At 34.4% G+C, this 21,293-nt stretch overlaps 1 protein-coding gene across 3 annotated transcripts; it reads left to right on the top strand.

The window, feature by feature from the left end:
* The first annotated feature begins 2,673 nt into the window (after positions 1 to 2,673).
* On the top strand, positions 2,674 to 19,464 carry LOC130717291 (myosin-9). Of its 3 annotated transcripts, XM_057567467.1 has the most exons (26): positions 2,674 to 3,064; positions 4,464 to 4,592; positions 5,206 to 5,349; positions 5,463 to 5,608; positions 5,684 to 5,840; positions 7,349 to 7,407; positions 7,862 to 8,021; positions 8,112 to 8,261; positions 8,374 to 8,510; positions 8,589 to 8,735; positions 8,872 to 8,973; positions 9,297 to 9,354; positions 9,441 to 9,542; positions 10,071 to 10,108; positions 10,536 to 10,662; positions 10,753 to 10,923; positions 11,024 to 11,155; positions 11,461 to 11,570; positions 11,687 to 11,747; positions 12,029 to 12,206; positions 13,311 to 13,516; positions 13,599 to 13,745; positions 14,088 to 14,270; positions 16,521 to 16,660; positions 18,310 to 18,554; positions 19,006 to 19,464. In XM_057567467.1, exons 1-26 carry the CDS (start codon positions 3,062 to 3,064, stop codon positions 19,047 to 19,049), a joined length of 3,276 nt encoding a protein of 1,091 aa, XP_057423450.1. In that variant the 5' UTR covers positions 2,674 to 3,061; the 3' UTR covers positions 19,050 to 19,464. The 3 variants fall into 3 exon arrangements, with proteins under 3 accessions (XP_057423450.1, XP_057423449.1, XP_057423451.1); XM_057567466.1 differs by lacking the exon at positions 2,674 to 3,064 and having other exon boundaries at positions 4,458 to 4,592; XM_057567468.1 differs by lacking the exons at positions 2,674 to 3,064; positions 19,006 to 19,464 and having other exon boundaries at positions 4,458 to 4,592; positions 18,300 to 18,540.
* The last annotated feature ends 1,829 nt before the right edge of the window (positions 19,465 to 21,293 follow it).

Genomic DNA, 21,293 nt, shown 5'->3' on the forward strand with positions numbered 1-21,293 from the left:
AGCAGCTTGCAGGCCATTATTTCAGGATGGGCTTCTGTTGCAGAAGCTTCCTGCACGAAGCCCTTCCACTGTATCAAGTCCTGATCCAACTCGTCCCTGAAGAACCACTTCAAATCATATAACCTGCAACATGCATAGATAATTGGTTAACATGGGTGCATTTAGCTATATATTTTGATTGGTGTTTCTATAAACGAGGCATTCTTCTATAATATATAATTGTATAGTTCGTAAAATATGTAGTCAATGTGATGTGAACAAATATATATATACTAATTTCAAAAAACAAATATATACTAGTTGTATATTTATTTTTGGGTTTACGCTTGAGTTCCCATGCAAATAGTTTTAATTTGTCATACATTCAGTTGTAATGATTTTTAGAGAAGTTGTAACATTCTTTGATTGCCATACGGCTTTTATTTGTGAGTAATTTGAATCATAGATTGAACGTTACTTACGAATCACTTTCATATTTAGTGTTTTAAAATTCGGTCATCAATTCGATTGAAGTACTGAGTCAATGAGTCACTGATTGGACCAATATGAAACTAGGGAGACGGTTTTGGCTTGATTTATATTAAAAAATTCATAATATTATAAGCTAACAATAATTAATAAATCCTACTGGTACCTAGATACCAAACAATAAGTAATAAATCCATACTTAAATTTTAAAATCATTACCACCACTAAAATACATAATTAAAACCACACAAAAATATTTATGTTTGATGGTTTTTTTTTATCAGCAAAGTGAATAGATATATTGACAAATGAAGCACAAGGGGTGCCTCAACCCATGTACAAGTACAAAGAAGATAAAGAGACAAACATAACAAGAAAATGCTCAACATAAGGAACAGTAGCCTTCTTGCTCAAATAACACACAGCGAAATACCAAAAAGAAAGCAACAAGGCTAAGCCTTATTTTTAGATTAGAGCTCCTTCAAGACCAACCAAGTGGAAACATATGCTCTGTTACTGTCCAGCACGAATGGAAAGGGGCCTCGCAGCAAACTATGGATATGTCCATCAATTTATGTTTGATGGTAATATGTATTATATAAATCTATAACAAAATGTATAAATCTAACACCATTATTAACATGGTGTAGTGGTCAGACCGGCCTGGTGTCATTTCTCTCAAGTCATGAGTTCAATTCTTTACCATAAATGCATGTGTCTTCCTAAAAAAACATGTTCCCCAAATAATAGGCAAGTGATTCGTGGATCCAATCAAAATTCCGTTAAATCATCGATTGAATTATTAAACTGGCTGAGTCGTAGTTGTTTTCACCTGTTCCCTTGTAATTATGATCACCCAATCAAAATTCAGTTAAGTCATCAATTCAATTATTAAACCGGCCGAGCTGTAGTTGTTCTCACCAGTTCCCTTAGAGCATATCCAATACAATGTTCTTAGTTCTTATTTCTGAGCTAAGAAGTAAAAATTGAGTTCTTAACCATTGGAGGGGGCTGACGTGGAGTTCTTAGTTCTTAAAAATAAGAACTAGTTCTTATATAAGAAGTTTTACTTTTTTGAGTTCTTAGCATAAAAAATTAATTTTTTTTCTCTCATTCATCAACTCATTTAATTTAAGTATTGAATTACCATTTAAATTTAAATCAAAATTATATGAAAATAAAAAATAATAATAATATAATGGTATTACGAGACCAGATGAATAGTGCTAAAAACTAAGAACTCATGGTTGGAGCAAAATCTGCAAAGAGTTGCTTAAGCACATGTGGCAGTACGAGCCCACATGAATAATGTTAAGAACTAAGAATTAAGAACCTAGCATTGGAGATACTCTTATAATTTTGATCCATTGAGAGACTCGGGATGGTCAAGTGACTGAGTTCTGGCCAGTCTGAGTCGAGTTTTAAGACTATGGTTTTATTACTTCATTGTAATATTTTTACAATAAGGCAGGCGGGCAAAGCTACGCGCTCTCATCTCCATGTTCTATTACGAGGCCTCTATGATTCATTCCATAACTACAATATGTTTGTTAAGACCATAATATGGGAGAAAGGAGAAGTTATAGCTTCTGGCTTTGCTAGTCACCTAGCCTAGGAGGAAGGAGTGAAAGAGGAGATTGAATATCCCATTCGCCTCAAGACAAGGAATGAAGGCAACATAGGTAAGAAAGAGAACAACAACCACAAGGGAAATGACTTATGAATCAACAATGCTTGGAGAGAACACTACTTCTCCCTACGAAGTCTTCACTTTGACGATTGTTAGAGAATTCACAAGGGGAGGCCACCAAGGCCAAAGGAAGTCACTCAATGAAGTGAAGTTTCCTTGGATCGGTCAATCCAATCTAGGTATCAGGACTCCCCCAACCTAGTAATTGCATTCAGAAACAAAGACTTCAACGATATTAAACTCGATCACGATAACCCTAATAGTGATTGGAGCATATACATCACGAACAAAAAAGTGTGCAGAGTGTTTGTTGATAAGGGCACTCGACCAATATCCTTTCCCACCACTAGAAAACAAGGCTTAATAGTGATTGAAGTCCATATTGTGGATTTACACTAAATTTGTAAAATTGAAAAAAAGTGCACTACTTTGTTAATTACCACCAAAACAATATTCTTTCAAACATAAAATAAAAAAATATTGTGATTTTGAGATGGTTGATGGTGAGAAACGGTGATGTATATATTCAAAGTGGCCGCGAAGACCACGCGGCACAGAGTGGGAAGAGTGCGAGCGAGCCACAAGAATGTCCACAAACATGGCGATTTTGCAGGGTCTTCGGAGATTTCCATTTCCACTTCCACAAACCCTCACACCACTCCGTCACTCCTCCAATCTCGCAACTCAACCACAAACAAAATTCCCAGGCGATTCATCTCCCTTCGCCTCCGATTTTCATTGCTCCATTTCGGACCCGTTAGCGTTGCGCGAAGTGCGATTCATCCAAGACGCTCCTTGTTGAAGTTCATTGCTCGATCGATCGGTTGATGATTTCAGATTTCAATCCGTTGAATTGAAAATGTGCACACCTGGTACCGTTGGACTGTGATTCCTATTCAGAAAATGGTATTGAGCTCCAACTTCCTGTTCTGCAACGATTTTGGCTAGTTTTGCATGCAGTGTAGGGGATAGAAATGTATGTGTTTATGTTATGATGAATAACTGGATTAATTCTTGACTGATATGGTGCACATTTCATATTTGTGTGAATTGATGACTTTTCCTGATTCAAATCTTTGTTATCTAGGCATGTGACTCGATGTCGTCGTCGTCGTTCGTTACATTTATATTGAGCTTGGTTGATTTGTAACTGATGCAAGTGTAGAGATCTTATGATTCATAAGTTGATAGGAAGGGATAATAAATGAACTAGTTCTAAACCAAGAGAGTGAGGAGCTTACTTGTTCATAAACTGATGCTGAACTTAGCCTGGTTAGGTGTTTAATTGGAACTTCATACTTGAATTTGTATGGGTAGTGACTCCCACTCCCAGTATGCACTGCTATTCTGAACCAATAAAGGGCAGGAGAGTACATTTCAAAGTCCAATGGTAACAACATGCAAGATACTGAGTTTCATTCTGCCAATGATTATTTGATATACCTGATACATGTTGGTAATCGTTAGATTGGCTACATTATGTGCATCTCTCAACAGCTAAGTTTGAACTCCCATTACTCCCCTAAAAAATAATTTGTGCGGATTAATTATTATTTAATGGTTTCCATGTCGAGAACTATAGATTATGCTCACAATCTCTCTCTCTTTCTCACTCTGTGTATTCTGGTAGTGACTTTGGTACTGGAAGTCAGAGTCTTATTTGTTTGAAATATCCGTATCCAGTATCCTATTCAAACATAGTGAAATAAACAAATAAAAATTAAAGGATTGATAAAATAAAAAAAACTAATAAATAATCACATCCATATTTTGCTCTTTGCTTTTTATTGTTCTCGTGTCTTATTTTGATACCTTTTTATTTTAATAGTGTTTAAAACTTTTTAGATGTGAAATAAAAATTCTGCAGAAATTTTACTCAGACCTCAAATATGTTCCTGCACATCAAGGGCCTATAAAATGAACTATAAAGTAGAGACTATTTGTAAAAACCCATATACCCCGGTGCAGATAATGCCATTTTCTGGTTGGATATCACATAGTTGCTACAAAAGATACTTGAGCAAAGTTAAATGATCCTCTATTTTTCTATTGTGACAATAAATTTATATCTCTGTATGTTGATAAAAGACTATTTATATTGACAAAATGGAATAATATACAGATTGTGCTTTGATATTTGCATATTTATATGTTGATGCGAATAATTGATTATCTTCTTGGAATTTCATATATTGTTCTGGGTTCTACATATTTTCCCTACCAAGAAATTAAAGCATGAATGTTTTTTTTTGAAATATGTCATAATCTATAAATTTCTTAGTTCGTCTTAGTGCAAATGATGCAGGGCATTCTAGAAAACGTTGTTGCCGGTTCTCACGTCTGGGTTGGAGATCCAGAACTAGTTTGGATTGATGGACAAGTTTTGAATATTAATGGAGAAGAAGCTGAAATTCAAACAAGCAATGAGAAGAAGGTAAATTGGGATGTTTTATATGTTTTTTCCTTTCATTCTTATGTTTCTAGGTATCTCTAGTTCCACTTGTAATGGTATCGTTTTTTAGGATTCTAATTTCTAGGTATTTCAATATCCTTCATTTTGTGTGTTTGGCATGCTTTATTTATTTATATGAAACATGTATATTTGCAATATCTTTCAGGAAGGATCTTGTCCTGAAAGTACCTTGAAAAGGGTAGTGTGAAAAACTTTAATGCCAATAAAACTAGGCTTTCATTAACATTTCATGTGAACTTCTTCAGGATTCAGTATTTAGTATCCTTGATTATAAAAGAAAGATATGTTCCATAATAAATTTTTCTGTTCCATTTTATGTTTAAAAGGCTTTAAGCAACTCAGAATTGTTACTTTTCACTTCTTAAGAACTAAGTCGATAACAAAAGCAATAAAGCATATTCAGAAGTGGTTTGAACTTTGATGACATCCATTTGAACATTTATTTCTGTCAAAAGACACTGCCTGATTAGACTAAGAATACAGCTGATTCTGCTTCATATCAGCAACACTGTTGCAAACACGTGTGATCATGTAATCTGGATAATTATCTTCTATTTTGTTTCCATGCTTTTAGGTTGTTTCCCGTTTATCAAAGCTACATCCCAAGGATACAGATGCTCCTACTGATGGAGTTGATGACATGACCAAGCTTGCTTATCTGCATGAGCCTGGAGTGTTGCATAATTTGGAAACTAGATACAAGATCAATGAAATATATGTAAGATTGGCTCCATGTTTAGTTTTTAAACAGTTATGCTCACCTGATGGAATATAATGACTTACTGCTGCAGCTACGACCATCTCTTTTATAATAATTTGTCATCATGACAGACTTATACTGGAAATATTCTTATTGCGATAAATCCCTTCCAAAGTCTTCCTCATCTGTATGATGTTAATGTGATGAAAAGTTACAAGGGAGCAGTAGTTGGAGATTTAAGCCCACATGTTTTTGCTATTGCTGAAGCAGCGTATAGGTCAGTTTACTCCATTTACTCTCAAATTTTCTTTCTCAATGGTATTCTTATTAGCAGTCTGTTTGCTATAATTAGGGCCATGATTACTGAGGAGAAAAGCAACTCTATTCTGGTTAGTGGCGAGAGTGGTGCTGGAAAGACAGAAACCACCAAAATGCTAATGTGTTACCTGGCATTTTTGGGGGGTCACACTGCATCTGAAGGACGGACTGTTGAAAAACAAGTTCTAGAAGTAAGAAGGTTATCTAACTCTGGATTATGGTTGTTTTTTATTGTTTGTTTGATTGTGGCTTATACAAAGACATTGTTTAAAGCTACATGCTCTTGCTCTTCGCGAAAATAAGAAAAACATAGTGATGCTTAGAAAGCTTGCTGTCAAAGAGACATAAAGAAAAATAATTAAGACATGTAAAGATCGATCACAAAGACCAAATATTTAATTGATGTTAACGAGTGAAAACTGGAAAGAATAGATTCAATTCTGAACATATTTAGGCTCAAATTGATAGCAGTTAGTCAATGAAGTATTGCTTTATCTTAAATTTATTTATTGCTATGTTGGTTATTGGTTATGGTTTCTTCGTACCTCAGGCTTTTGCGCATCATTTTAGAAACATAGGCAACATGAGTGTTTTTTTTAGTTTCCAGTTCAATTTGAGCTCAAGATGGATCTGGTCCATTTAAGACATTCTGCTATATTAAGAGAAAAGGAAAAGATGAAAGCAAGAGACATATGCATTAGACAATATGTTTAAATGACATAGAAAAGGTAATAAATCCTATAATTTCATCATGGTATTAGAGCCAATGGTTGTTGTGGCCATGGTGATGACTTGTTGTATCGAAAGTGTTAGAAATATAATATAAAATCATTCATGACATGGTATCAGAGCCTATCCTAGATCCATTTATTGTGGATACCACCCATATATGGACTACCCGCAAATGTTCATTCTTGCAAATTCCACGCTCCAAATGTTCAGCCCTAGGCGTGGGAGGAGGGGGGTTTGAGAAGTCTTACATTGACTAGAGATATGGAAGGTGGGCCCGTTCATTGTCCAGGCTTCAAGCCCAAGTGGGCTCTTGCGTGAGAGAGCGTCTCAGAAATATAATATAAAATCATTCATGTCAGAAAGTCCTCTTGGCTATGTGGTGGCTAGACAGTGTCCTGTTGATGCAATGAAAGCGAACGCCTGTTGTCTCGCCAATAGATTATGAGACCCACATTGGTCTTCTCATTGGTGCAGGTTCTCCTGCTGCTTTCAGGCTTTCCATGTCTCCCCAACAGCGGAATCAGAGCCGAGGGTTGGTGCGACCATGGTGATGACTCTTTGTATCACAATTCTTCTTGACAATGTGGTGACTAGGTGGCGTGTCTGGTTGATGCAATAAAAGTGAACGACGGTGAAATTGTGGATAGCTTCCACTGAGGGAGAGCATTGTAATGTGATGGTGACTCACATCACACTTGAGGGGTAGATTGTCGGGTTTTCAAGTGTGAGTCTGAAGTCTCTCATTGGTTAAGAATGGGTAAAATGAAGAAAATATAAAATTTTAGACCCATATACCAAATGCCTAAAATATGAAGACATGCACTCTTTTCCTATTAGATAATATTCTGGTTTTGAATATTTAGATTGCCCTTCTTTTGATTTGTCAATTAGCTTCTTTTTCATTGTTTATTGTGGGTGAATTTTAAACTCATCAGTCCTGTTAATATTATAAATCGTCATGCTGCAGTCAAACCCAGTCCTTGAAGCATTTGGTAATGCAAAAACTGTAAGAAATGACAATTCCAGGTATGAAATTTCTGTATGCTCTATGATGTTTGGCTTTTGATATAGTATAACATTTGTACACTGTATTTTCTTGAGCACTGTACTTGCATTTCCATGTATGTGATTTCTACAATCTCATTGAATTTCATATTGGTATCTTGTATATGTGGAGATTTATACTTATTTTTTCTTCATCCTTTGACTTTATAATCTTATTCATATTCTATACTTTTAAGTTCGTCATGAATTTTCTTGGGAATAAATTTTAATTCTTCATGGAAATGAGAGATGGCAATGTTATTCCATTCATTAAAAAACAAAATATCAGGAGCTATTTCTTATTTTCATTCTACTTATATTCAAGGCCAGGGAGAACTACTTGTCATCATAAAGGTGCTTTCTCATTTATGATTTAGTAATGTCAATAACAAGTAGCAGTTTTGTGCTTATTTCTGTTTTCCTTGTTCTCCTGCAGCCGTTTCGGAAAATTTGTTGAGATTCAATTTAATAAGTATGGACGAATATCCGGGGCAGCCATTAGAACTTATCTGCTGGAGAAATCTCGCGTTTGCCAAATCTCAGATCCTGAGCGTAATTATCACTGTTTCTACCTTCTCTGCGCTTCTCCTCCTGAGGTAGGCAAGTCAAGCTTGATCTTCCATTCACTATTCTTCACTATATAAATTTCTTGGTGGAATTCTGAATTGTTAACATTCTTTTGTTAGGATAAGGAGAAATATAAGTTGGGAGATCCCAGATCATTTCACTACCTTAATCAATCCAGTTGCTATGAATTAGCTGGTGTAAATGCTGCTCAAGAGTATCTTAGCACCAAGAGAGCCATGGATATCGTGGGAATCAGTCAGGAGGAGCAGGTATGAGTACAACTATGACCTTTGTTAGTGATTCTAATAATTCTTTTAGCTTCCTCTCAGCTTCTCCAGACAAAAGGTAAAATTACTAATAATCTTTCCCCCATCCTCTCAGGATGCAATTTTCAGAGTTGTAGCTGCTATTCTTCATCTTGGAAACATTAAGTTTGCAAAGTCAGAAGATTCTGATTCATCAGTTCTAGAAGATGAAGAATCCATTTTCCGTCTCCAAACAACAGCAGAACTTCTAATGTATAGCTGAACTTTGGCTGTTATCATTGTTCTTCTTTCTATTAAAATTTTTTATTGATAAATTTATTGTTATTTTAGGTGTGAACCTGATGCTTTAGAAGTCGCACTTTGTAAGCGCGTGATGATCACCCCAGAAGAAATCATCAAGAGAAGTCTTGATCCTATTGGTGCAACAGTTAGCAGGGATGGTCTAGCCAAGACATTATATTCTCGTTTATTTGACTGGTATATTGGCTTTTCCGTGTGTAATGTAAATATATTAAAACAGATGACAAATGTTTGGTTATTGCTATTTCTTATTTCATTAAAGAATGAATAAACAATACATCAGTTACGATTATGTGTTTTTTGTTATGTGCAGGATAGTCAATAAAATCAATAACTCCATTGGGCAGGATCCTAGCTCAAAATATCTCATTGGTGTTCTTGACATATACGGCTTTGAAAGCTTTCGAACTAATAGGTGAGAGTTTATGAAAATACCTCATCACAAGATGTGATCTTTGCTATTGTATGTTTGCATACTCTATTTTAGGAAGAAACAGATAAGAACACTCACACAAGGTGTCGTACAATCAACATTCGTTAATAAATATGTACATTTATACATATTCACTGTTCATATTATTCCCAAGCTTTTTTACTTTTTATTTCATCAAGCTTAGGTGGCCCAAACTCCTTATCCCCAATAATACCCTTGTCTCTCAATATTAATAATTTGAGCCTTTCATTTTGGTACCTTAGTAAATAAGATATTCCCAAGCTCATTTAATTTTCTATTGGCAGTTTTGAGCAATTTTGTATTAATTTCACAAATGAAAAGCTGCAGCAGCACTTCAACCAGGTATGAGGTTAGTTTTTCATATATCTTACAGCTACAACTGTAACTTCTCTCTTATCATGCAATCTGATGTCTATGATGTTCTGCAGCATGTGTTTAAGATGGAGCAAGAGGAATACACAAAAGAAAGGATTGACTGGAGCTACTTAGAATTTGTAGATAATCAAGATGTATTGGATCTCATTGAAAAGGTCTATACAAACTTTGTTAGAAGTCCCACATTGGCTAAACTTTTAGTTTGGGCTTAGTATGTCTTAATGGCACGAATGAAAGCATACTTTATCGATTATCTGTTTTTTAAGTAATCATTTTGAAAATCAGGCAAACATTTGCTGACCCACATTTTCAGTGCGACAATTACTACCAAATTTAATTCAATGGCTTGCTGCTATATATATGAATATTGTTGGTTCCAGTCTGTAGGATGAAAAAAATCTCATCTAGTATTCAATTTGTTCTTGGAAGTTGCCTTGGGTATGCAACTATGCATTTTATATTTGATATGTGGAAGTGAAAAGTACTAAAAGTAATGTAGAGTATGCAATCGTGATAATCTATAGAAAGCCCAAGTGTTGATCCCTTTGGTGTTCAACTCATGCCTAGTTTAAGGGCGTCAAGGAAGGCTCACAAAAGCTTAAGCTTAAGGCAGTTCCAAAAGCTCACAAAAGCTTTTGCTTCAGAATGTTATAACTGATCTCTAAAAGTGTTTTCTTTTGCAGAAACCGGGTGGAATCATAGCTCTGCTTGATGAAGCTTGGTATGAAAAAATTTCTTTGTTCTTCTTTTCTTATAATGCTGTGTATGCTTATGTGTTTAGAGAATAGTGAAATAGGAGAAGTTTTGTGCTTGCAAGGAATAATTTTATGTGATTTAGAGATTGCCTAAAATTTAGTTTCATAACTTTGCCATGCATTATATCTTTGAATCATTATTAGGCACTCCTAGGATTTAATACTTATTCTTATGAGTTAGAGGAATTAATGGGTCAAGTTTTGGTCTCTTGTTTACTAATAACTTTTCCTAGAAAAAAATTGTACACTATTTGGTTGTTTCCTGATAATTCATCCTATTTGTCATTGATGATATTTTGCAAGATTATTCATAGGCAGTGTGTAAACTTGTAACAATTTTTAAGTTTTTCACTCAATGTTACCCTTACTGACATGATCATTATCTGCTTACAGTATGTTTCCCAAGTCAACTCATGAAACATTTGCACAAAAGCTTTATCAGACATTCAAAGATCACAAACGCTTCATCAAGCCTAAATTGGCACGCTCTGACTTTACTATTGTTCATTATGCAGGGGAGGTGAGTTTGATTCTTCACCATTTTTATGCAAGTTATTATCTTTCACTATGTGTTTCTCCTAAATGATGTTATTTCTGCACTTCTTTTCAGGTTCAGTATCAGTCTGAGCAGTTTATAGACAAAAACAAAGACTATGTTGTTCCTGAACATCAAGACATGCTAAGCACTTCCAAATGTTCATTTGTATCAGGCCTTTTTCCTCCACTTTCTGAGGAGACAGCCAAATCTGCAAAGTTTTCTTCTATTGGTTCTCGTTTTAAGGTATCCAAAATTTGGTTCTTTACCTTGTCAGGAAGAAATATTTTATCTGATAAGCCTTACTACAATTGAAAGATAAATACTGTCATACTAATTTGTGCAGCTACAATTACAACAACTGATGGAGACGCTCAATCTGACAGAGCCTCACTATATTAGATGTGTGAAGCCTAATAATCTATTAAAACCTGGCATATTTGAGAATATGAACATCATCCAACAATTACGTTCTGGTGTAAGTAGATTTTAGATTTAAGTTGTACCTTATTTGTTTTAAGGGTCGTATTATTGGCTCTTCCACCGCCTCTTCACATTCTCCACCAGCTACTATTTCTTAAATTTTTCTCAACTAAATGATTTTATTTAGTCAAACCTTAATTAACTATAATCATATTTCTCTATTCATATTCAATAGAGGACAATTAGAAATTGCAATTAATAGTGTGATGAATGTGAATAGGAAATTAGAAGTGCCAATAGCCCTTCCCTTGCTTTAAACTTACCTTTATTGAATTTACCCCCCCATTTTTTATATTATAGGGTGTTCTTGAAGCTGTAAGAATTAAATGTGCTGGATTCCCCACTCACAGAACATTTCATGATTTTTTAACTCGATTAGGCATTCTTGCACCTGAGGTTATTCGAGGAAAGTAAGTTAACTCAATGCCAATTTGAACCTTCTTCTTTTCTCTCAATATCTTTATACTTTTGCTTTCTTCTTAGAATACCTGGTTTCGCATCCTGAAAATTATCTGCATATATGCAGCTTTGAAGAAAAGGATAAATGTAAAATGCTTTTGGAGAAGATTGGGCTGACAGGTTATCAGGTAGAACTGGAACTCTATTTGATGATATTCTGTCACTACAATCGATAATTAAAAAATCATTGAATTTATTATCCTTGAATGTTAAACTTACTTCCATTTAAATAATTCTGTTATATTATTTTGTAAATATTTTTCTGGCACTTGTTTTTTGAATGGGGGCATGAAACTACGCTTGACTTATAGGAGGCATATTCTGACTCATATATGCTAACTGAAATTCTTTATTGCAAGGCACTCTTCTGCATTCACTTGAATATTTTGTAATCGGGCTAATTTTGCAGATAGGGGAAACACAAATATTTCTAAGAGCTGGTCAGATGGCTGAATTGGATGCTCGGAGGGCACGCGTACTTAGCAAGTCTGCAACTATTATCCAGAAGCAGAGTAGAACTCATTTTAGTCGAAAAACATATATTGCATTGCGAAAGTCCTCTGTCACGGTGCAGTCCTTTTGCAGAGGTAAGTTATTTGTACATTTTGTATCATGTGTCTTGGTTTCTCAGGTTGAGTAACTCCATGGGAATGAAAATATGAGGCCTTTCAGTTTGAGTCATATCTTCAATTTATCAAATTTTAAGGTCCTTCTTTCAAAATCTTTAAAATAAATAAAACTTTTTCATCAAGATGCAATAGGATAGCAGCACATAGTCTTGAGGTCCTACCACCAAAAATTTATAAAATGTAATATTTAGGGTGAAACTCAAAAGAAGCTCTGATAATGATATTTGAGATTAAAATGAAAGTCAAAATAGATATCCAGAGACAATTATTTATTTCTTGAAAAAAATTCCTCTGCCATATCTACAGAGTACAGACTATGCTTTTTGTTACAGAAAAAGAAATGTTCCTTTCAAGCCAAAATAGGGGAACTTACCATCCATTCATCCAGTCATGACAGTATCTTAGTGTGTGATAGGTATAGTAACAGAGAAGAGTTAAGAAAGGAAAATGTGTAGTTATTTCCCTTCCTACTTTAGGTGAATTACAGTAAAGAACTCGAATTCAAGAAAGAAAGAAAATAATAGAGATACAAGGAATATCATCTTCCCACGTCCAAGCCAGAGGCCCCTACCTGAAGAGTGATCAATCCTGCCCTCTCTCCTTCTCTCCCTGCTATAACTACCTCCTTATCCCCTATGCCATATGGGTCTTCCATGGATGAACAATTCCGCGTAACTAACTTCAATCCTTGCTCCCTCCCTGTGTCTCCTTCTTAACTCTCCTAGAATATACCTTGGACACCTTAGGTGCACCGGTCCCCTGTTGTCCGGGTAACACCCCCCATTATCTAGTGTCTTTGATATTAAATTCGTATCAGTGTGGCTCTGAGTTGATTTTCCCTTCCGGCTATTCAAATTTAAAACAGTCTGAATTTGAAACATGCTTATGAAAACTTTTATAGTTCAAGTCTTGGTGACATTTTTTTTTAGTTTAGCTTCTTTATTGTTTGCTCTCTATAGTTTCGATGGCATTCTGAAGCATAGGCTTAAGAATTTCTACGCCCAGGATTCCACATCCATTTAATCAATATTTCATTAAGTGTTCTGTTGTTGCGACTTTTAGGAGAATTGGCCCGGATATCATATTATCACATGAAGAGGGAAGCAGCTGCAATCAGAATTCAGATGTACACGCGTGGAAAATTAGCCAGAAAATGGTACACTGAAATAAGGATTTCTGCCATTGTCTTGCAGACAGGTTTTCGGGTAATGGCTGATTGCTATAAATTGAGATATAGAAAGCAAAGTAAAGCTTCAACTCATATTCAGGTTAGTACTGTCCTTCTAATGTTAATGTTTTTTTTTTCTATATTTTGCTGTTGCCTAAATTTTGGGTGTGAAAAAAATGCAGTCTTACTGGCGTAGACATAAAGCTCTCGTTGAATATCAGGACCTTAAAAAGGTGTCAATCATTCCACAAAGCGTCAACCATCCCACGGATGAACATGAACATGAACATGAACATGAATATGAACATGAACATGAACATGAACATAAGGTTCTATATGTATTTACACACTGTTATTAAATTCCTATGTTTTCATTTTCTTATTAGTTGTCTTGATAATTATTACTAGCTACCATTAATTAGCATAGATGAATATGCAATTGTAAGAGATATAATTCAATTCTATTCTGAAGCCTTCTCATGGCTTAAAATTTTAAGGAGGACTAATTCCTTTCCTCTTAGAAACATTATTGCGAGTGTCTCCGGTGGTGTAAATGGCATTGACAACAATGAACACATAAAAACCTGAAGTACTCTCTTTTAGCATAATTCTAATGATATCCTTGCTGATTACACAACAAAATGAACTAGTTTGCCATCATGAATTCCCAGGTTTTGGAGATATCAGTAGAAAATGAAAGTCCTTGTGTGGAAGAATCTTCAAATTCTTCCAAAGAAGAATCCTCAAGTCCTTTTCAAGATAATGAAAGCATTGAAGCGATCAGGGATTCCTCTAGTCCTTTGGGAGACACTGAAAAGTATGAGGCTCTCACTGCAGAAATAAAAAACTTGAAGGTAAACTTAGTATATCCACTACCTTTGTTAGGATATCTGTTATATATCTTCTATTATCAATTTTGCATCTTAAAATATTTTACAATATATTAAATCGTGTTAGGAGTGATATCATGATGTATGTTATTTCCTGATTTAATTAGTATTAGGAGTCTAGTATTAGTATAAATATAGTTTAGTTTATATAACACGCCATCACACACCATTAGTTAATGTTTTATGCTATGATTCATTTATTCTCTTTTCATCCCTTTTTACCTAAATCCTTATAACTTCAACATGATTTCAAATTAGAACCATCTAGCATCCTTCATGACTTGTGTCATCACTTTTCCATTGTTGAGTTCCCTAAAATTTGGAACTCTATGGTGATGATGTCATTTTATCATGACTCTTTCTTCCCTTTGGCTGTGGACAAATTCCAATCATCCTCCTGACCCAAATTACTAATGATTTGTTTCCTTTGTTTTCTTCCCACTCTGATATTATTATTGGTTCTCAACTGCCACCATGGCATTGAGAGGGAGACCAAGAAAGATAAAGTTAACTTTTTCTTAGTGACAATCAGTCTAGCAATCCACTTACAATCATACCAGTTGTAACTTTTCTTCCCATTCTGTCTGGCCCCGCTGTCTCCACTTTGCAGATGCTCTGGCCCCATCTTTATCACAGATGTTGTTTGGCCCCCAACTCTAGTCCCAGATGCAACCTCACACTCGTCTCTTGCAGTGAAACCTTCGCTCCTGACCGGAACAAATTGGCCCCATCTCCAGTCCCAGATGTTTGCAAATGCATTATATTTTTATTTTATTTATTTTTAGCATGTTTCATTATAACAAGCTTAAAGCTTAGCAAGCTTTAGTTTGAAAGGAGTGTTGAGATATCTCAAAATATCTGCTAACATCATTATTGCGTCTCCTAACATTTTATTATATTTCATTATTTTTTCCTTATTTAATTAGAATTAGTAGTCCTTTATTAGTATAAATAAGGCTTAGTGCTTTATATTTTGTCATTATACATCGTATATGAATATCATATTTTATTATGCAGAGTTTAAACTCTTTTTTTTTCTTTCTCTACCTATAGTTTCAACAATCTTACGTTTTTAAATTTAAATGAATATTTTTTTGTATACCTCATTTTCTAACTTTAGATATTTGTATGAGAGGAGTGCTAGCAATACAATCTTTTGAACACTCACACACACACAACCTATGATTGGTCTATTTTCAAAATAGTCAATATATTCTCTCACTTATTAACAAATTTGTTGACTTTTAAAAAATTAAGAAATAACATGAAGAGTGTGTTGCTAGCATTTTTCTTTCTATAATTGAGAATTCACAACCGGTTTGGTAAGGTAATTTTTGGTTGAATTACATGAAAACTAAATGTATGAAAGACATGAGAGCAATATTTTATTGTTGTCATAGAACTCAACTATTCATTAGATAGGCAATATGACATTGATAAATATTTATTTTTATGTTAAAGGGAAACAAGGTTCTCGATAAGTTAAAATGGATGCAAACGACGTATAAATGTAGATAGCAATAATACCCGAGAACTGATATGTTAGGATCCAATTGCAAAGTATGGGACTTGAGCTCTACATTGGAAGTATGAGATGCTGGTGTGGGGTTGTTTGGGCTCTCCCATTACAACAAATAGCTTTTGTAGTTTTGTTTTCTCAAAGGTTCTTATGAATTGGTATTGGAGCTTTCCACCATTGTCTCTCCGCTGCAAACAAGTGGCATAGGTGATGACGTTGGCATTGCAGTGTTCGCCCACTAGTCAGAGGGCTAGAGCATAGCTAGCCTGCATGGGCATGCCAGGGTTGTGGAGCGTGGTGGGATGTTAAGATATAATGGCAAGGAATGAGACTTGAGTCTCATATTGGAAGTACGGATTCTGGTGTGAAGTTTATAAGGCCTTATGCTCTTCAACTACAAGAGCTAGCTTTATCATGATAAACTTGGAAATTTGAGTAGATGATGGCAGTTTATACTCCCATAATGAGTGATATAAGAGAATTAATCTATAAAGGTGAAGAAAGTTCATCACAGCATTAAATCAAAGATGACTGGTATAAGATCTAATCATCATTAAATGATCACATTGTCAGTGTTACTATAAGTCGGTGCTTATATGTGATACATATCTAATATACAGAACAGGGTTTGGCATATTGTTATTATGTTTACAATTCAAACTGACCAAGTTTTGTCTGATTATGGCATTGCACAGGTCATGTTGCAGGAGGAAAAACAAAAAGCTGATGAATATGAAAGGAAATACGTAGAAGCTCAAGAATCAAGCGAAGAGTTACGGAAAAAATTAGCAGAAACTGAAAAAAGAGTATATCAGCTTCAGGACTCATTAAACAGGTAGTATTAGTATTATTCCCTTGAGGTTTCATGTGATCTTGCAATTTTGATTTTCCAATTCCAAAATCCATCATGGTGGTTAAATAATAGTCTGATGATATCGCGAGGTAAACGGATAAGCATAGTGAAAGAAGTGAGATTAGTAAGTCAAGAATAATTGGGTGTTGTATGTGTATTTATATCTGTATTTTTACTACGTGATATATTATCTTTTAACTAAAAGTGGTGATTTTTTCACTCCACTTTTTTAAGACTCACTTTATACTTTGATCTATTTCTCTTCTTTTCTCATACAATGTCCCATCACATCTCTTTATTTCTCACCATATCACATTTAGATGGGTGTAAATCTGGTGTAAAAACAATTTATGTGACACATATTTCTGTGCAACTAATTACAGGACTTGCACAAAAGACTATAAAACCAAATGATGGTCCTGAAAGGATCATACTTGGTCTATCAAGTCATAAACACTCTTTTAGAATTATCAAACATATACACTATTAAATGGTCTGTCATTAGACACAATTCATGATAGAATATTAGGACTTATGACAACTCATTTGATCCATTTAACTTACCTTGTTTAGCGGGAAAAGACTTTGGTTGTTGTTGTTGTGTATTCTATCCATTCACTGATTACTTGTTACTGACCTGACAAACCTACAGGATTGAACACTATAGAAATATTTAATGATTTGTAAACAATTTATCTTTCAGAAAAGTACTTGAAATAAAAGGTTCACTATATTTTAGGTAAATTACGGCGATACTCAATTAGGATTTTGAAAGAAATTCTGAAGTCTATCTGCTAAAAATGTGAGGTTAGGATATTTGAAAAGTTGAAAGGGACAAAAGCGAAGCTGCATAAGAAAATTCACTTGGGTTTCATTCCCCTTTAGGCATCTTCCCTAACACTCTGTTTGGTAGAGAAGAGAGAGATAGAGAAGAGAGAGTAGAGAAGAGAGAAGTTGAGTAGAGAGAAATAGGTGAGAAATAGAGTAGATTTAAAGAGAAGAGAGATAGAGAAGAGAGAGACCCCAAACATAGTGTAAATCAAGCCTTCACTCATCTTTCTTCAATCTCTCTTCAATTTGGAGAGACCAAAAAAGTGGTGGGACCCACCACTTTTTCTCCCCTCTATCTCCCTCCTCTCACCTACCAAACACACATACTTCCCCCTAACTCTCTTCTCCATCTCTCTCTATCCAAACCTCCCTCTACCAAACAAAGTGTTAAAGTGAATGCATCATACCACCAAGAACATTATTTTCTTAATTAAAATAAAATTTATTAAACGAAGATATTAAACTCATCAATTTTCCCAAAAGTACCGTTATCAGTAGGCATGGACAACCCAAGGTTTGAGATGAACACAGTTTTTTTTTTCTTTTTCTTTTGTTGATCTTCAGATGCTGTACTTTTTTACCACATAATGGGAACTGTACTTTTTTGGGCTTTGATAAACTTTATGTTTTAGAAAGTATATAACACCAGGGGGGAAATTATAGGGCGTTTGATGTGAGTTTGTGACATCCATGAATTATTTACCTTGTCGGCTTTTTATGGACATTAGTACAAATTAAATTATAACTTTTAAACCTAAATACTATTTGATTAATGCTAGATCTGAATTAGTGTGTATCAGGATGATATCTTCCATGTCAAGTCAAGTTGCCGAGCTGAAGATGATCTTAAGCACTTCTTCAAGATTGAGTTCAACTTTTCGACCTATTGCTAGAGTTGATGTTGCTTCCAGTAACTCTGATAGTTCATCCACAGACTCTGATTTCACATTTCCGGCACCTGTTTCAAATCCAGAAGCTTTCTCTTCCCCGAAGCCAAAATCTTTTGAACTAGTAGTTCAGGATATCACTGCAGCCGATGGATCAGGTCAGTCCAACTTTCTTCTCAAATGACAATGTACTTGCCCAACTTACGAGAAAATTATTTATCAGAGTGAAGCCACCCTATCCCTATATATATATATATATATATATATATATATATATATATATAGATCCTGTAATGTGTATTGTAAATGGAAGTTCTTTTTTAAGAATAAGAGTACTTTTTTTAAGACCTTTGCAGCCTGTGTAGTCTGGTGTTTGGGTTACTATGGAATATCAAAGATAAGGAAGTGGTAATAGGATTTAGTTGCTTCCGATTATAACAGAGTCATATGCATCTATATTGATGATAATGGTGATTGCAATATAACTGTTAGAACATGGCCTACATGTAGATTTTGGTTTAAATTATCCTTTTGGTTATTCATGAAAGGACGAAAATAAGATGTGAATGAGAATATCATTTTTCCATTTCTTTATGGTTGCATTTTCAGGATCTGAAAGTGAAAAGGAAGGTTCGTTTGATGACTTCTTCTAGTAAAACTTGTATTTCTTCGATCTGGCTTAAATTTTCATTTCCTCTATGTTTCTGGGAAACAAGGAGGAATGGCAGAGAGGAATGGAGGTGGCATTGGTTAAGCAGGTCGCTCCTTCTGTCGCATACCCTCCTCAGTACAAATTTGTAGATACGCAGTTTATCTCAGGATCCTGTAGATCAGTCAGGTAGAGGTAGCAAAAAAGTTCATCTATGATGAACTTGTTGATTAGTGGTTCATCTTGTTCACATCCATTCAGAGTTCTAATCCTTTTTTATGTCAGATGACACACTGACAATTTTGTACATAACATCTTTCCAGAGGTTTCTTGTTTTCTGTCTTTGTGGTTTTCAACCTTACTAAGTTGTAACACCATCTGCTTCGAGCATCATCTCCTCCGGGTAACATTTGCATTTACACCGAATTTCATCCACTAAACATCAAGAAATGAAATAGAACGTAATAGAACATAACAGTAATAATATTCTTTGTGCTAGATTTAGTAAGTAGAGAATATAACAGCTTCATTGGAGTAAACTATAATTTTAATTGCATATATAACTTCATCATGGTTAATTTTTTATTAAGGGTAAAATATTGAATCGAGTAGAATGCTTTTTCATACATATTATTTTAGGATAATTATCATAATAAAATTATAAATTAATAATTTTTATTTATAATAATCATAGCAATAAATTTATTAAAAACCTCTAATTTTATGATAATCCCTCATAATTATTAATTATTTAATATAATTAACCATGTGATAATTAAATCATTAATTTATAAAGATATTTATATGTATATTTATCTGTAATATTTTCTCTAATTATATAACTAAAAGGTTTTTAATATAAATTAATTAGGAATAATATTTTCAGTGTAAAAAAATCTTAGGAGCGTTCGGTTTTGTTCTCATTGGTTTCGTTCCTTTTTAGAGAATCAAAGTATACCATTCTAACAATCTTATGTCATGTTTTATTAATTAAGAATACAACATAGATTTCCAAATATATGAGAAAGCTTTCCCTGTGTGAGAATGATAAGAATGATTTTGAAACTATTAATTTAGAATAAATAGCTGAGATTAAAACGATTGATTAATGAAGTAACACATGCCTAAACTCTCACTCTTCCTCCCCACAGAGTCTACTCTCCACTGTTGTTTATCACTTGCTACTTGCGATACTCATTCCTGCCCCAATCATCCTCCGATTTCAAGACCTTTTCACCAATCTCCCATCGCCATGCTCCATACTCGTTTCAACATTCATATGAAAATTATCTTCTTTACTTTTTCATTGCAATCTTTTACACTGTAACTTGATGTACCAATCAATATAGGAAAAGCAAGTTCCACCTGCAATCAACGGCAGAACGGCTCAACAACACACATTATTCTTGTATTTTTCTCCTGAAATTCGATGAACCTCCAACGCATCAAACAATTCAACCTCCTTGTATTGGGTCTGCGGATAATTAAGTTGATTGTAGTTGAGGTTTAGAAATTAGAATAGTCTATGTGTTAATTTTTAATCTATGAAGAAATTATTGATTACCTTTTATTGGGTTGTGCGATTCCTATTAGGAATATAGATTAGGGGTTGTGTGTTGGTTGAAGAATACCAAAGATGGTGACGGTCACAGCAAATTAACGAGAAGACAGTGGAGGCTTGAAGTATAATTTTTTTGAACTGAAGGAATATATCACGTGACTTCATTAATTCATTGTTTTAATCTCAGCCATTTATTCAAATGGTTTCAAAATCATTCTTATCATTCTCACATAAGAAAGTCTTTCTCATATGATACATTTTTCTATATATATAACCTAAGGAACGCTACATTTATGTTGCGCTCTAACATGTCTAACAAACATAACATGGTAATTTTACACATGGAATTCAAGTTAAAAAACAATAAAATTTGAGGGCTTTTGTAATACTATATGTTACATGGGCATGGCCAATCAATGAAAAAGGAATATTGGTTAAAATTATCCTATGTAACTTAATAAAAAAGGGTTAATGTCAAATTGGTCCCTGAGTTTCTAAGTGAGTTTGATTTTAGTCCCTCTGAGGAAAAATGATGTTTAATAGCGGTCATTTTTACAATTACTGGTGGTTTTTTACCGCCACTAAACGTCATTTTTCTTCAGAGGGACTAAAATCAAACTCGCATACAAACTTAGGGACTAATTTAACCATTAACCCTAAAAAATAGTCAAATGTCACTAGCTTAAC

The sequence above is a fragment of the Lotus japonicus genome, chromosome 5 (assembly GCF_012489685.1).
Source record: "Lotus japonicus ecotype B-129 chromosome 5, LjGifu_v1.2".
NCBI lineage: Eukaryota > Viridiplantae > Streptophyta > Magnoliopsida > Fabales > Fabaceae > Lotus > Lotus japonicus.